Source organism: Petromyzon marinus, chromosome 18, assembly GCF_048934315.1.
Source record: "Petromyzon marinus isolate PM22_M1 ecotype Great Lakes invasive population chromosome 18, UKy_Petmar_22M1.pri1.0, whole genome shotgun sequence".
NCBI classification, from domain to species: domain Eukaryota; kingdom Metazoa; phylum Chordata; class Hyperoartia; order Petromyzontiformes; family Petromyzontidae; genus Petromyzon; species Petromyzon marinus.
The window spans coordinates 11,055,295-11,073,154 of NC_133684.1; the positions used below are offsets into that span (position 1 = coordinate 11,055,295).

General features: G+C 44.4%; 1 protein-coding gene across 1 annotated transcript in view; it reads right to left on the minus strand.

The window, feature by feature from the left end:
* The window catches only part of LOC116943508 (neurobeachin-like), a 529,072-nt gene that overhangs the window by 378,300 nt on the left and 132,912 nt on the right, over positions 1–17,860 (minus strand). Inside the window, exons 3-4 of the mRNA XM_076067757.1 lie at positions 6,557–6,657; positions 5,819–5,914 (exon numbers count right to left, since the gene is read on the minus strand). Of these exons, the coding sequence (XP_075923872.1) occupies positions 5,819–5,914; positions 6,557–6,657 (197 nt within the window). The remainder of the gene's footprint in view (positions 1–5,818; positions 5,915–6,556; positions 6,658–17,860) is intronic.

Here is a 17,860-nt window from a genome sequence, read left to right on the forward strand (position 1 = left end):
TCTCTCCCCCTTAATCTCGATCACCCACCCTTATCTCCTTATTCTGGTATTGAATTTTGCGAAAGGTCTTTAAATGGTTCCAACAAATAATTTATTTCTCTACATTTTTTCTATCACGTAAACATGGATTCCTTATGGCCACGTTATCGAAAGCCATTTTTCGTAAAATATGCAGTCGTGAAAAACCACGACTACTTAGGAATGCATAAACGGAATACACAACCTGAACACACACGCCTAAATTTAAAGTCAAGCACATACCAGAAACTTTGAGCTTCACTTTGACTTGCATTAAAAACAAACATAAAGTATAACTTTTGTTGTATGCATATAAAACACAGAGACATGCATAACACATTTTCTAAGAACATGTGTCTGCAAATTGGAGCTATACCGCATTCCTGAGGGAACAGCATGGACCGTCCGCGTACGAACTACACAATTTTAAAGCCACGCTTTCTGCTCCAGTCCACCGATTACCGGGCACAGTTGATGCAAGACAAATAAAATTGTACCTCACACACATTAATGGCACGACGCTCCGATGCATAACGGTGTTCAATCCATTTGCAAATGTCACCGAATCACTTTGGAGAAACTCTTTGTTTGATACAAAGGGTTCTGGTCTAATTGGCACACAAAAGGGCATTTTCACAGTTACACTGTAGATCTTTTTTTATTAAAATCATTACAACTTCGTTAAATGCAGCAATAGGAGGTAATCAGCAGCCCGGGATGTCCACGAAACTGGCCAATTATTGAGGGATTCCATGCCCAAACACAAATCCATGGGTTCCCTTCTACCAGCAATGGTTAATAGCAGTGGTACAATGGACAATCTGCCCCCCCCCCCCCCCCCGCCATAGGACTGTGGAAATTATTCCACTAGCTCAAGACCACTGAGAGAGAAGTGCACAGGCCTCATCATCATTTTGGCACAGCGCCACTGATTTGATTCGTTTTTTGTTGTTGCGAAAATATTAACCCAGCCGAGATGGCCCTATGCCTAGGGCCCTAAGCTCTCAATGCATAGGTGGCATGTTCAACTTCTGGTCAGAGGTTCACTGTAATAAAATATTTCCCCTCTCCCTGCTCCAAGGCGAGGTAGTTAACATCTCGCCACCATGGCACACAGTGACCAAGGGGGAAACCGGAAGCCAGATGTTGGACTAAATTCAGAGTGAACCGCTTTTCCCATGTAAGATTGGACCTTTAGGAGGTCAGATATTAACCATGCAAAAGCCGTGGGATCTGGGAAAAAATAAAGCAAGCTATCGTAAGATGTGGTGCCATCAATACCATTGACTGCGATGACCCGCTTTAATTGCAGCGAGCTCAAGTGGGTCTGACCAGTTTCTTCACAGTACTCAGTTGTTGTCAATGCCAGCATTTAAAAAGCAGTAAAGCCCAAGTAGCCCCGTTGCATAATTGTAAATTTCAATGATAGCCAGCCAGGGAGCAATTGTGTTCGCTACAGCAGGAGAGTGTCAGGAAAACATTCTAGGCAGGGGTTAATTCAACTCAACTTCCCTCTGATGCTAATAAGATAGATACTAGTTTCTTCTTATTATAATCCAGAAGTGGTTGTCCTATATAGATAATGGTCCTTGCCATAAGAATGAGGAGTGTTCACTGCTGGGTCGTGGCCACCAATGAAATGAGCACTGCCCCACATCTGATGCTTATGTGATAACTGGAGATATTTTGACTTTGGCTTTTAACCTAGGTTTAAGCAAGTTCACGAGAGGGCATTTGGACCACTGAAAATTATTATGCAGTACAGTGAATCTGCCACGATGCAAAAGACTTCAAATAATTATCTTTTTCAGATAAACAAGTGGTACTCCTGTTGAAATACAGCATCTACTTTCTAAGATAATGACATGTACAATTAGATTCAGTGAGCAATTAAACGCCAACACATAATCCATCAAAGCCAAAGCAGATTGGAAATTTGACAAATAGAAGATTTGAATTATGACATGGTTGCGGACGGTACGATCTAGAGGCATTTGTATGTATCTACCAGTCAGTCACCCCAACAGCTAAAAGAAATGTAAGCATCAACTATTATAGCAAAATCACCAATCGCATGAATGTTATTTGCCATTTAAATATTTTACACAAGTTCAGAAGCTCAGAGTAGCAGTGCATATTCATAGGGCGCCACGGTGGCGAGATGTTAACCATCTCTGCTGGCATACAGGAAGACCCTGACGCCTTTATATTTGGAGTTTCCATGTTCTCCTCGTGGTTGCATGGATTCTTCTCTGCATCCTTTGGTTTTTCCCTCCATATTTAGAAACATGTGTTTCGAGTATTCGGCTGCTATAAATGTCCACATGATAAGCCACTTCATTGAGCTATGATTTGTGGCCAGGTCGCTTCTGGAAAAAAAACCTTTCTATCTCAGTGGGCCTTACCTGGTAAAATAAAAAGTAGTTATTATTAATATTACATATCTCGCGTCATGACTTTGTCACGGTGGATTGAGAGGTGTAGTTACATAATTTAATTGTGTTTGACTGACAACACTAAATTTATTTTAAAAATTTGTCGCTGACAGCACGATAGGGCTGAGAATTTCTTAATAATGAATCATTTGTTGGGAGCGTCATTTCTCCCTATGAGTGTGTCAAATGACACACTAACCTACGCCTGCAATCTACTGGCACGTACACAGTGGCGTTCCCACGAGGAAAGATGGAGGTTGACTTAAGACTTAAGATAGGCCACATCCACAGGGAGCAAGGAGGGACACAAATTAACAAACGAACACGAAGACCTGACCTCGATTGATTCGCAACTCTTAATTGTAAATTCTCAGCTTGCGCGTCAAAACAACAACTCATTGACAATGGCAAATAATACTGCGATAATGGAATAGAGGGAGAAAGAGATACTAAGCAGATTAATTTTGAGTAATATTTTGATGTATATATTTAGTTGCAGTGGTCTCTGATATGCTGAATTCTAAACACCCTAAAGGGTAATGAGATGGCTTTGCCTGTGCCAGCTCACTTGCCTTTTATCGTGAAGTTGCAAATGCAAAGGTTCACAAGCCAAATAAGAATTTAATTTAAAGTCAAGCGTTCTCACGTCTCAGTGACCTAAGTTCAATTTCATCTTCAGCACTAAGTTAAGGCTTCTGGGGTAACTCGATAGGGGCAAAAGTGAGTGTTCTGTTATAGCCAAATTAACCAATGTGGATGTGAGTGAACCATTGGCCACACATTTATGCGCGATATTTCTTCACAACTTAAAACAAGGAATGTTAGACTTTCTTCTTCACAGTGCCTCCATCATCTTGAGAAGTTTGGCAAAAGAGTAATTTTAAAATCCAAAATCCCTTTAATACATACAGTTACTGAACCGTGGATACGGGGATTATGAATCCTGTTTTGCTCACCCGCATGACAAAAGTCGACAATTTTGAAGTGAACCAAAATGGGGATGCAATTCTCACCGCGTGCTATGGAGCGTGGAGCAGCGGGCCAGAGTGGGGCGTTAACCCTTTCCCATTCCGATGACGTTCTTGTACGTCGTAGGAAAAATTATAATAAGCGGTTAATTCAACTCAACATCCCTCTGGTGCTAATAAAATAGATATGACTTTTTATGAGAAAAAAGTGGTTGCCCTATATAGATACTGGTCCTTGCCATAAGAATGAGGAGTGTTCACTGCTGGATCATGGCCACCAATGAAATGAGCACTACCCCACATCTGATGCCTATGTGATAACGGGAGATGTTTAGGCTTTTAATCTCAGTTGTAAGCAGGTTCACGAGAGGTCATACATCATCTGAACGGATTCGGAAGAAAAACTAACAAAATAACTTTATCAGTCCCGAGGATCCCACAAGGCCATACAGGAGGGCGTTGGGCACAGTTTGGCGCCAACTATCATAGAATGCGGTCGTGTCACTGGAGTTCCCTAAGGTGAGTGCAATGTCTTTAAAAATAACGGCACGCTATGCATCTCTAAACATAGTTAATGCTAACCACTTACGCGTTCTGAGATTCAGCAATTTGCAAACGTCTCAGAACGGGAAAAGGTTAACATCACCAGGGACAATCTTCAGGAACATTATGGCATAGATAAGGTATCCATCTCAGTATCCATCCATCACCACAATCGACAATATGAATAATTAATTACCAGCATAAATAGACCTTGCTCACCTCACGCTGAATGTCTTCATTACTATATTGACACCAGTGTTTGAAATCTATTTATTTGGGATAATTATTGATAAAATGTAGATTTTATTGTACTGATGTGAAATGTTCATATTTTATTATTATAGTTTTTATCACGTAACTTTAATATGGTACCAATGCTTATTTATTACCAGTCTAGCACATTGATTCATAATTTTACATTATCAAAATTTCAGGCCCTTTAAACTCCCTACAATGTTTCTGCTACCTTATAAACGTGTATCAATCACATTACTCCTCACACCCTTGCTAGGGGAGAATGGAATAGCTATGATTGGGGTCCTGCAAGATTCCAGATAATGGTCCCTTAGAATCTCAGCTGCTAGCTGAGAAAATTATATTTTCCAAGTAAATGTGTGTGTGTATATCTAATCTCACACGTACCGTGTTCACGCACCACACTGTAGGTCACCTCACCTCTCTTTCTGCTTCTTCCCTCGCACTGCTCCACATTTGAATTGCTTCCCATCGTACATTTTGTCCGAGTGCTCTTTTTTAACCTTGCTCAAATTCTATTACACCTTCGATAGTGCTGTTTACTGCTGGCCTGCTTGGTGTTTGGTTCCTAGGATTCGGCAAGGTCCCACCATAGAAACGTGGAATTTTCACCACTGGCCGAAGGCTGCCAAGATGGAGATGAGCCACTCCCTAATTGTCACATGAGCAGGGGGGCACGCAGACTTGTTTTTGGTGTGCGTGCAAATCCTATCACGCTTGGGCACTCAAAATAAATCTACCGAAATATAATGAACATTTCTGATCTACATAATTGTATTCATTGAAATGAATACAAATGTTTAATAAACAATCACTCTTAGAGTTCCATGTAAATGCATCCTACCGTACATGGGAAGCGGGGGGGGGGGGGGAGGAATGGAAGAGGAATGGTGATCATCCCACAAAACCAGGTCCAATTGTTGGACATACACAACACCGATACTTGTTACGTGAGAACCTCACCTGAGCCTCCCTTAAGTTGACTCGGCCGAAATTTCTAAGTTTGTGCTGACGCCAACATCAACACGGGTGAGACACAAGTGGCCCAGTGTGGTGTGGGCTACCCTACCCCTACATATACATGCCAGTTCACAGCCTTAATAGTTGCTTGCTGACAGCCCTTGGTCCAAATTTATAGGAGGCTTAAAGAGGAATTTCATCATGAATACACAGTGCGCAGCACGTACACCAAAAGTATCGGCAATAGTTTAATCATGAGAATGAGACAGCAGCTTGAACTGCGCGGTTGAAAACTGGGTTTTGGAAGATAAAGGGTATATGCTACAAAGTGTAAAAGCTTCAGCGATTTTCAACTGCACAGAATACATACCATGCGCATATTGTTAACATATTCGTGCATAACACGGCCTTGAAGGAAAACATGCAATGGGTGACATCTTCTTCATTGCACAGTCAGGTGCCGAAACGTCACTGATAATATATCTATTTTTTTACCCGAGGCAGTGTTAATTGACGAACGTGTTGAATTTTTTGTTATTTGTGCTTGCGCGCGCCACTGCCAGTGCAGCGTCACCGTACATAACCTATATATATGTGTGAAACACAGTGTACGCGTGTCGGCATATGCGAGCCACTCACGGCAGCGCTGCGGCCGGGGAAGTTGAAGAAGGTATCCGGGCCCTGCCGCTGCGTCATCTGCGTGAGCACCGTGAGCAGCTTGATGGCGTGGCGCGGCTGAGCGAGCAGATTGAGCGGGCGGGCGGGCAGGCAGGAGGGCGCGTTCCACCACAACGAGGAGGGCAAAGCCCCACCGTGAGACCAGCACAATGGGGCACACGACGGGAGGCGTGGGGTGAAAAGAGCAAAAAAAAAATTGGGCACACGCGGTTCACCACTCCAAGCTGATACGAGCTGGCGACGTTGCGGCCATGGGTGGTTGTGGGGGTTTAAGTTGTGCGTAGGTTCAGGGTCGATGCAATCGTCAGATCGGAGTTAATAAAATAGGTACCCGTTTTGTGATGGATTCAACTCCTGGATCGGTGGGATTTCCACAACTGGCTTCAGGGCCGCTCGCGGAGATGACCACCGATCCAGTGCTTACTTTGATGCAGGCTTCCAATGTGCACATATTCCCCTTCGGGCACGCATCCACACGTACGCTCCTGGACACGCGGTAACCAAGCGCTGCCACTACTACCACTCCCACCCACCGCTGCGCTGCCCACACACCGCTACTGCTCCCACCCACTACTGCCCTTGCCCGCCCACCGCTGCCCCTGCCCACACTACCCTGCGCAAACCTCCAGCACGGCATCTGCACACGCAGACGGCGATGCCCACCCGTGCCCACCCGTACGTCCCTCGGCGTGACCGTACCCAGACTCCGTCGTGCCCGTGCAGCATGCTGAAGAGCAGCTTCAGCTCCCGCACGGTGATGCTGTAGCTCGCCAGCACGCCCAGCATGTCCACCAGCAGGTCTGCCGGCACGGCAGCAGGGAGAGAGCGCACGGTCAGGCACGCGGCGGGGCACATTTCAAATCTCTGCATTGACCGACACCACTTTAAACAGAGAAACGGCAATGTTGGTGGCGAGGATTGATTTTAATCTGTCTCAATTCCGTTTACCGATGTGGTGTAATGGTCAGCACATGGGGCTTCAGTGCCTTCCCACAACGCGGCAGGCTGTTTGTTAGCCCGCACCCCCACCGCCACCGCACCCCCTCTGTTCATCCAGCAGCATTAATGGGTACGCTACAGTTCGCCGGTTTGGCAGGTCACGTGTGGTGCGGTGGAGCGTGGGTACTCCAAACTCTTCCGAAAACATCTAGCTAGTGTGGAACAGGAGGCCAAAAAAAACTTCATAGGTAACTATAAACCACAAATGATAGCGCAACAAAGCGGTTTAATCACGTGGAAATGAATAGCAGCCAAAATACTCTAAATGCATGTTTTTAAATGTGGGAGGGAAAAACCGGAGGACCCGGAGAAAGATACACACCACGGGGGGGGAGAGAGACCATGCAAACTCCAAATGTACAGGCGTCAGGGTCAGGGATCGAACCCACGGTGGTCTCCTCCATACCAGGCGAGGGAGTTAACATCTCGCGGTGGAGGCCTTTCCACCAGCAGCGGTGTGCGCAAGTTTTTGCAGGGCTGTGCCACCCCAATTCTGCGTAGACCCCCCACAATGCACAGTTGGCCGAATCCTGAATGAGGGTTACAGGCACGGCCCATCTTCCCACCAGAGTCATTAAAATGTGTAGCACAACTGTGTACCAGCAAGCGAGAGGTCAAATGGTTGCAGCCGGGTTTGCGGACTACATGTATGCATGTCAAATGTATTTTTTTTTTTACAAAAAGGGCTGAGCATGTTGTGCACGTGTATTACGTGAACTGTACACACGCTACCAATGCAGCCAACTCCACTGCCAGTGGCTGCATTGGTTTTGAGCGTAATTGATCGGCGCTGTTTTTTTCAGTCATGTCTACTCGATCTCCTTTACTGTTTAATGGCACCGTACAACTGATTCAGACCATTACTCTAATCTATTTGCCTCACGCTTTACCGTGGGGTTAACCGTCGTAATCAGCATGTAAAGCTGAAGGCATTTCACTCGGGCCTGCTCGTCAACCGCAACGAGACAAACAAACACGACCAATCAAAGAACCGCGCCGCTTAAATTCCACCCCCCTCCGCATTCCGCTGTAGCGAGATCGCCGAGCTCACGGGTGTGAAATTGCCTCCAACAATGTTCGAATCCATCCATCAAACCGTCCATTCCACAGCGAGAGTAATGAGCACTGTAAATAACGCGTGCAAAAATCTACGCCCCGCACGACGCTCATACGCTGCGACAAAAAAAAATGGCACTACCGCCTTCCTTCCTCCACCCGCTCTGGACACAAGCTCCGCCCGTGTGGAATTCAATGAAGCCCGTTAGGCAGAAGCCACAGGGAAGCAACGGTCAGCACACTGGACTTTGCGATCCAGAGGTCGCCGGTTCAATCTGCCCGTGCGCGGTAGTTGAAATAAGGGAGCAGGCTTCTCAAAATCTCCCCACCTGTATCCACCCGGCTGAGGTGGGACACTTCAGTTGGGTTGATCAGCATGCCAGTGTGGAAGTATACTCTCTCCAAGGGCTCTTGAGAGCTTACCTCTATTGGAGGCTCTTTTTAAAATCTAGATTGAAAACTAATTTCTTTTGAATTGCTTTTTGCGTTGAGTTTGTTGTTCTTCCCCCACACCTCCGATTAGCACGGTGAGCTACGTACGGTGCAAAAGAAGTTCAACATTCATACATACAACAATGGTGTGAGATGGAAATTGCAGGTTGCACCTTTATCTTTATTTATGGGCAGAAGAGATTACTTTTGTTTGGTTTCTCCAGTGCACTCATCTGCCCTCGGCATGTGTTGTGACTATTATTATTTGCTCAAAAAGCCTCGTAGGATTTTAACCGCTGGGGTTTGATGGAAGGGCAAAGTATAGGGAGCCAAATTGAAGCAACCAAATGCAGCACAGATGCCAACTTAAAAGCAGAAAAGAAAATACATCAGCCATGGTCAATGCACTACTGGATGAAGGCCTGCCCAAGATTCCACTATCTGTCACGATTCCACGTTCAGACAATCCAGCCAGCACCTTCCCTTGCTGCATTTCCTCGATGGCCTTGCTCTGGGATGCGTTCTATTTCCTGCCTGCCACTTCACTGTTCTTCACCATTGGTCAGCATCGCTTCTTGACATCTCCTACCCAAGCCCACTTACTTTACTTCACGGTTTTAATGATGCCGTGAACCTCATGTTCTCTAATTCACGTGTTCCTCTTTTTGTCACTTAATGTTTTACAAGCATGCAACTCTCCGTGCTTCCTTGCACACTTTAAAGTTTTTCCTTCATGACTTTATTCATGTTTATGTCTCTGAACAATATTATATAGCAGGTAGTATGCATAAATTAAAAACATACGAAAAAACACGCATTATTCAAATCAGTTTATTTATTAACAATAGAACTGGCCCAGGTGGCACTGAGTGCCTGACTCGCAATAGGAAGAACCGGAGTTCGAATCCTCGTCAGAAGTCGATCAAATAATTAATCTCTAAGACCACTGCATGGGAAGTCGGCGGCGGCAGCAGCTTGCTCTATGGCCATTGTGCCAGCCAGATGAACGTTGAATTTCCAGCAGTGTGTCAAGGCCACCAATGAATAAGAGCACACTTTGGAGATGTTTCAAAATATATGCATAATAGGTTTAATATTTACATACAGAATATAATTGCTCAAATGTACACACGTGAACCCACGACGGCCATACATCGTGGGATGCGGACCAGTTGTTGTTTTGCAAGTTAAAGAGATAAACTGCAAAGTGAAGCTTCATGCAATGTGAAAAATAACTACAAAGAGAATGGACAGCATATTCCAGTGTTTAAAGTCAAAGTCTTCCAGTGGTTATGAATGCCAAATAAAATATATGATCGCTCTTCTTGGTTCTTGCGGTAAAGTCACGTAGAATGGAAATAAAATAATAAAAATAAAACATAATAAAATAAAATTCTCACGACGTTTCGGCCACAACACAAGTAACCTTCTTCAGATGAAGGAACAGAACTGTTCCTTCACCTGAAGAAGGGACGACAGACAGCACTGTCATCCTGACAGTTATGTTCCTTCACCTGAAGAAGGCTACTTGTGTTGTGGCCGAAACGTCGTGAGAATTTTATTTATTTTGTTTTATTTTTATTATTTTATTTCCATTCTACGTGACTTTACCGAAAGAACCAAGAAGATTAATCCCTGCAGTCACGAAAGCTTTAAATCGAAATATATGATCGCTATTACTATTAAAATATACTATTTTTAGTTCTCCACCTTCACCATGGCAAAATGTCACACCTATCCGTTATACTGTACTGTACATGCATACATCTCCCCCAACCATGCTGCTCCTCAAACGTTAATAAATTCAGGAAATCGTCCATCAGCTCGTATAGCTGCCCGCATCGCTCACCAACACAGTCAAGCCACCAAGACATCCGTCCAAGCTTCAATTTCGCTCGCAGCCCTTGACCACCGCTAAAGCGTCACGATGAACCCGGTCCGTCTCGCATCCATCTGCGTAATTTTTTTTTTATACGCACAGGCTAGCTCTCCATTACTCCGGACTCAGCTCAACGGCAACACCCTCCTTGGCCCTGGCCGATGTGAACCGCAGCGGTGCCGTTAATCAGACCACGCGGGAGCGTGCGCAGTGCACGGCGTCCACAGCGAGAGGCAAAGACAGACGTATGAAGCACAAAGTCGTTTGACGAGGCTGGGCCACGCTGTTCGCTTTAAATGTAATGGACGGCGGTGGGGAGCCGAATGCTACATTGTCAAGGCACATTGCAGAGACTAACAGCGAGAACACGTTGCCACCCTTAATTTTTAAAAAATATGCAAAATTACTGTATTTCATTGCCGTTCATGATCTGGCCCAATGGCACAATGGTGAGGGAATGTGACTCGCAATCAGCGGTTTGCATTGCAACTCCCCCATCGTCCTTCTGGCGTTGATAAAAATGTGTACTAATTTTGGGAAAGTCAAGAGCGGTAGTCCAACAGTGACTGCCCCCACCATATAAATGTAGAATTTCCACCACTGGCTCGGTTCGGAAACTGAGTCGAGTTTCTCTATTGCCCAGAGATAGTCTGCATTTTTTTACTTATACAGTATTTTATTTTTCAGTCCAGCAATGCTCCTTTAATATGCGGAGCATTGACATTCCGGGAGTGGTATCGTTCTGGCTCACAGATGGGGCCCACCCTTTAGCTGTACGAGCTACAGGAATGTAAAAATTAATCTGACAAATCCCAAAGGAAAGTTTTTTTTTTTTTTTACCGAGCTCCAGTACAAAAGTGGAATAAGGTTCGAAAAAAAAGACAACCCTGTCATTCCCTCAAGCTTTTAGGATTCTCATGGGTCCCAATTGGTGAAAGGGACTTTTCGCTTTTTCTTTATCTGCCATTATATCCCCCTGCTCCTGTGGATAAATGATCAGTGCACTGCCCATGCAATTGAGAGATCGCAGGTCCGATCACCTGGCACGGCAGTTGAGGTAATGGAGCAAGCTTCTTCAATACCCCAGCCTCTATCCCACCCAGCAGCATATTGTATGGGTACACACCAGAGTTCGTTGACAGGCAGGTCGCAAGTGGTGGGGTAGAATGTGGGTACTCCCACTGCTTCCGAAACATCTAGCCAGCGTGGAAGATTACCTGCACAATTAGCACCTCTTTATCACCGCCGTTCACTCCGGAAGCAATGCATGCTATCCCACATCGCAAACATTAGCCAGGCATGGCGGTACAAGCCTTAAATCCAGCGCTTGGAGGCAATAGTTGGTGGATTATATGGATTTCTGAAACTCACATGATCTGGCCAGAAGATGGCAGTACAACAGGTGGGTCCATGACCCCATCTTATTATCCCCTTATATGCATGACTTATCCACAGGTTCTCTGGTTTCCTCCTACATACAAAACTCCTTAAGAATGGAATTGACCAAACATCACAATGCAGGCATCTCATAAAAGTATCCAGCCTCATTGAGGAATTCTTGGATAAATGACTCAAGATTACAAATTTTTGTAAGTATACATACTACGCAATGACAAGAAAACAAATAAAATCACACCATCGTGGGGATATGCTTATCTCCATTGGTGGCCTCTGGGACCGTGCGTGAAAATTCCACATTCCTGCAACAGGGGCCAGTCCCTCCAGAATACAAGTCCTTCATTCCCGTACAGCGAGCGTCTTGCTCGGTTGTTGCATTTTTAGTATCCGTACGTAATCAGTATGATTATTAACCCTAGAGTAATGACGACCTTAGTCATCTGCTGTCTGGAATTTGGATTAAGGAACTAAGTGACCTAACCACGGAGCCACCTCAACCCCAGTTCGGGTATTGTTGACTTCTCGACAATTCGTAGACAATAAAAACTGCCTCTCTTCATTTTGCATTGCCTCCGGTGACGTAAAAAAACTAATCAACTAAACTGAAATTTGAAAATCTTTCAAACTAATCATTGTATTAATCTGTCACTGCATGGAATTGTCCGCGATTATGATTACAATAATTTCATACACAATCCAACCGGTGGCTCTATTGTTGTTTTGTCAATGTGCAATACATGAAATTGAATGCAAAAAAAACGCATGACGAACAAAGGAACTGCGTTTTGTACACATTCGTGGTTCAGTATATAAACTGTGCGCTACCTTCATAAATCATCAAACAAATACATTCGGGGCTTAGAACCCGTTAATTCCTTTAGTCGATGCAACATAAATCTTACGAGGACAACCTTCAATTTGTTCCCACTTTTAACATGGCTCCTAACTTGCTATGAAATACAGGATTCTTGCTTGCTTATTTCATCAACAGTTCTCCAAACACTGCACTGTTCTTCCATACAATCGCACGCATTAATATGTACGGTACCTGAAAGTAAAAACAACGGTCCAGAGTATGTTTTTTTGTTTGCATTCTGACCACAAGTATTGTGGTTAATGCAGACATGATTCCTTGTTAAAAGGTTTCAGTTTGGTGTTTTAACATCTTAACACCTGTTTTGTTGCCAGAAAAAAGGGGAAAACCTATTCTCATATTTTGGTACTGGCAACGGTCCAAATTTGTGAAGAACCCAATTTACTGAAGCCTGGGCCTCAGAACACGCGCTTCGCCAGTACATGAGTTCTTCATCAGCAGCCATGCTCTATCCAGTGCTGGATGAATGCCTATGCAAGACACTGCCATCTTGAGTGGTGCCACAATTCAATGATCCCTCTACCTAATAAGAATAAGAATTCTCAGTTTTATGAAGAGCCTTCCTGCACACAAGCTAATTCCAGTTTAACACGTAGGCTTTCGCAACCACATAACTCTGGCTGTCGCCTGATGAGGCTGGTTGTAATTACCGGGGAAACATCGTACTCGAATTGTACATTTTGTGGGTATACTCTCCAACACACCGTGTGCTGAACTAATTGGCATGTTTTGTTTACGTGACAAACCTTACTAAGTCGCTTTGTCGGATGGTGGCAGGTTTAACAACATTTATGTTTACACGATATAACCCCAAAAAACCTCTTATGGAAGCTAATTCCATCATCACTCCATCTCTGTAGTGGATGTCCTCTTGGGCATATTCTCTTTGGTTGCGACTCTGTTCTTAGAGTTGACCACTGGCCACCATCCTTTCCAGCAGCATGTCCTACCCAAGGCCACTTACTTTTTTGAACGGTTACTATTATGCTTCTTGCGTGCATGTGTTCTCTAATGCATCTTCCTCTGTTTCTCAGTGAAATTTCAATAATGGTGATTGATATTCACTATTCTTTTCCAGAATCCGATTGATAATACGGATGTGTGCTCGATGGAGACACGTTTCAGAACCCCGCCATGCTCGTTGTCTTGGATGCATTATTAATTGATGCGGACCAGTTGTTGGAGCAAAATTAGTGAGCCTATTTTACTAAATGTTTACGCAGAAATTAAATACTTCAAGATTTGAATGATGCCTTGATCATTCTTCTATGCAAAAACGGTGATACGACGGACTTGGAAGAACAATGGATCCATTATCCTTTTATCGCGTGAATATAAACAGTCCCCAGTGATCGCCGGGAACACTATCATGGAAAATTTGGTGGTTTAAACCCACCAGGATGAAATTGTTTATCTTGCTCTTCCGCCACAAAAATATGATGCTTTACAAACCGCTGCAGTCATTGGCGACGTTGACGTGTCATAACTGCCTGTAATCACCGTGACAGGTACAGGCCGACCTGTCGCAGTCTGTCCGTACCACGTCATCAGCGCAGATGTTGGACGCGTGCCACGTTAAGTGCGTCGTGGGTTGACTTCTAGAACCTGTCAAGGGTGCAGCCAGGGGAAAGGTGGTGCACGTGGTCACATGATACCCCCCCAACCTCACCGCGAGCATGTAGCCCATAGGCCTTCTCCTACGCAGCGTGCAATTGGATGGGGGGTCAGTAGGCCATGTTGCACCCTAATATAGACCGTGCCACACAGGTACACACAGAGCATGTGCATTTATTTCTTTTGCAGGATCCTCGTTCGGGAAGCGGTGGCATAGCGGTGAGCACGCTGCTCTATGAACTCGGCGATCCGGGTTCGATTCTCGCTCATGGCCAACACCAGTGACGATTAGCTGAACTGGTCCTGCACCTCCCCTAGGTCGACTAAGCCTCAAATGAGCATCTGGTGAGATGTGTAAACATTGCCACTAGGGGGACAAGGGTGGCCGAGCGTGGTACTGGCCACCCACTCCCTCGTGTACCGTGCCTGCCTTCATTCGCTACTGACTCGCAGCATTTGCCCCAACGGGGGAACTTTGTCTTTGGTCATTTGTGTTATAATTTATATTGAACTTCTTTCGTGCCGTACCTAGCCAACCATGCTCATCGGAGGTTACCGTATAATAAGGATTTGTGGAAATTCTAAAATGGCCATCCTGTGGACGGACTGCCTCCTACAATGGAATTGTTGTCTTTCCACCGCTGGCTCAGGACCAACAGCAGAGATGAGCATTGGCTTTTGCTGATTTAATCAAGGAGACACTGGCTTAACACAATTGTAAAAGTGATGAGGGGCGCAGCCCGTACTCAAGGAGATTTATTAACACATTACATCCAGCTCAGAGATTTCCTCCATCATCATCATCGCTATTTAAAAAAAAAAGCACTGGGTGACTGCTTGACCCAATCTCATTAATGTTTTTAATATGTAATGCTCTGGGTTGGTAATGGTTTGGCGGGCTTGTGGCATTTCAAATGTGATCATTTCCCACCAGGACTTCACCCTGAATACGCCGTCTCAAATCCTAGGTCAGGAGAGAGGGACTGGTGCATGAACGAAATTACTTTCCAGAGAGAAGGCCCTGGGTTCACATTTTCCCCAGCGCCCCTGCTCTTCCTTGTAAAGGTGTCCCATCCACAGGTGATTATGCATTTTTTATGTAAAATTCTTTCAAAAAGAGTCTGTGCCCCCACACCGAAGCTAGCATTAGGGAGCATCCATCTTTATTAGATCTTTATTAGATGGATGCCACTAGGGTAGGGCACCACGGTGGCGAGATGTGAACTACCTCGTCTGGTATGAAGGAGGTAGTGGGTTCGATCCCGACGTTGACACCTGTATATTTAGAGTTTCATATTCTTCCCGCGATTGTGTGGATTTTTCTACAAGTCCTCCGGTTTTTCCCTCCACATTTAGAATCAACGTGTATTAAATATGTCCAGATGATAAGCCACTTCGTTGAGCTATCATGTGTGGCCAGGTAGCTTCTGAAAAATAACTACATAGCTCAGTGGGCCTTACCTGGAAAAATAAAAAAAAATTGTTTAGATGCTAGTAGTAAATATTCTGCAGTCTTATGATGGGGCCAAGTTTATCCAAAGGACAACCACTGGTTATTTGTCATGAAGTGGCTCTTACTTCATCACTCAACGGAAAATTAATCTTTATCCTGGATACAAACTCTGCGAATTTGTTTTAATAAATCACACAGTAAGCTACGGTTTTGTAAATACCACTGGGCAGAAGTCACCGATTTCCATTTTACTGTAAAAATTATAAATAATTATAATTTACAGCCCATTGTCATTCCACTGCTGGATGAAGACATCTGTGTAGGTTGTGGGGGTTGCTTTAGACCATACTTCACCACGCAGATCATTGCAGGTTGGTGAACAGTGGCCCAAGACCAGTTCAGATACCACTCGCCACTGATGTTAGCCACGGTCAGGAATCAAACTCATGCATACAGGTTCATAGAAGCAATATGCTAACTACCACGCTATCTATATAAACTCCTCCATAATATATATTTTGGGTGAGATCGCATATATATAAATGTATCGTTAAACCCGCCACCACCCAACATAGCCAATCAATAAGGTTTGCCATGTAAACAGAACATGTCAATTCGTTGCTAGTGCAGCACAACTGGTGTGTTGGACATCAAATCCACAACATTTGCTCTCCAACACACCGGTGTGCTGTACTGTGGATTTGCTCTCCAACACACTGGTGTGCTGTACTAGTGACGAACTGGCATGTTCTGTTTACGTGACAAATCTTACTAGTTGGCTGTGTCGGTTGGTGGCGGGTTTTAACGCAACATTTATATTCACTCGATCTAACCCAAAAGCATTATTATGGATGATTTTGGCCGCGAAAGACTCCGTGTTAAACTATATAAACTCCGATTTAAAGCTTTCGTGACTGCAAGGATTCATCTTCTTTGGTTCTTTCGGTAAAGTCACGTAGAATGAGAATAAAATAATAAATTGATAAAATAAAATAACACAATAATATTCTCACGACGTTTCGGCCACAACACAAGCGGCCTTCATCAGGTGAAGAGACGAGACTGTCTGGACAGACTGTCTGGACAGTCTCGTCCCTTCACCTGATGAAGGCCGCTTGTGTTGTGGCCAAAACGTCGTGAGAATATTATTGTGTCATTTTATTTTATCAATTTATTATACTATATAAATTCCTCTGCAATATGGTTATTTAAGTGAGTGATGAATTGACCCTTAATATACTGGAAACAGTGTATACCATGCACTGTGTATGCTATACAGTATGTGCATATTGTACGTTGAAATACGGTCAACAAAACCTTGTAATATCTGTTCAGAAAATGTGGAGTCCCTCCAATGAAAGCTGCACCATTTGACTCACCACAGAGCTCACTGTTTTACCATTTATTACAATTACACCTAATCAGCCCCTCTGAAAGGGACATAAGACACCAGAGGCAGTTAAGTTCCATATCCCGAAGAATAAACAATACAGGAGGGAGGACAGAGCAACGATTTTCTGGCTCATCACATTAATCTCCCAAAAATATTCAAGCCCCTTCGAAAAAAAGTGGAACCGAAAAAACAAATCAAACAAAGCGCTTATTCTTCAAGAAGGCGCACACCGACTCTAATCCCACTCACGTTGAATTGTCGTGAATGAGAGAACGGGGACTTGTCGGAAAGAGACAAGCGACTTTTCAGTCCCACCCCTAATAACGCCCTCAAAGTGACATCGCACCACACCACACTACCCTGGAGTCCCATCGCATCCACCATCCATCGCGACCCCGCGCAGAGTTACAACGTCGAGTGAACGTTAGCCTCCGAGGGCTCGGCATTATTGCGTAATGCAGGCCCCGCTGTCGTCTAGCCGCCAGCTGGGATTCGCCAGGATGATCGGCAGGATTTAACTTTTAAAAGCGGCTTTCAACTGCCACTTTGTCGTGGATCGACGGTGTTTTAATGTGAGGTCTTTGCTTGTTTTACTATTCGCGTTATATATATCTACTGTTTACATTAATAGTGTTGTTCTGTACAGCATTTTCAGATGCTTGTAGTATTTGAGAGAGCAAATACTTCCAATTTCTGTTACTTCCAATTATCATGTGCGCTTCTGCAGCCGTCTGGAATGCTATTCCTTCCGATATTAGGAAGCCACTGGAGCAATGCAATTTTAACTCTAGATTGAAAACTAATTTCTTTACAACTGTGTTAAGTTTGTTGTCCTACCCCGCACCTCTGATTAGCATGGTTGTCTACGTACACTGCGAAAGAAGCTCAACATACTTAGACATAAC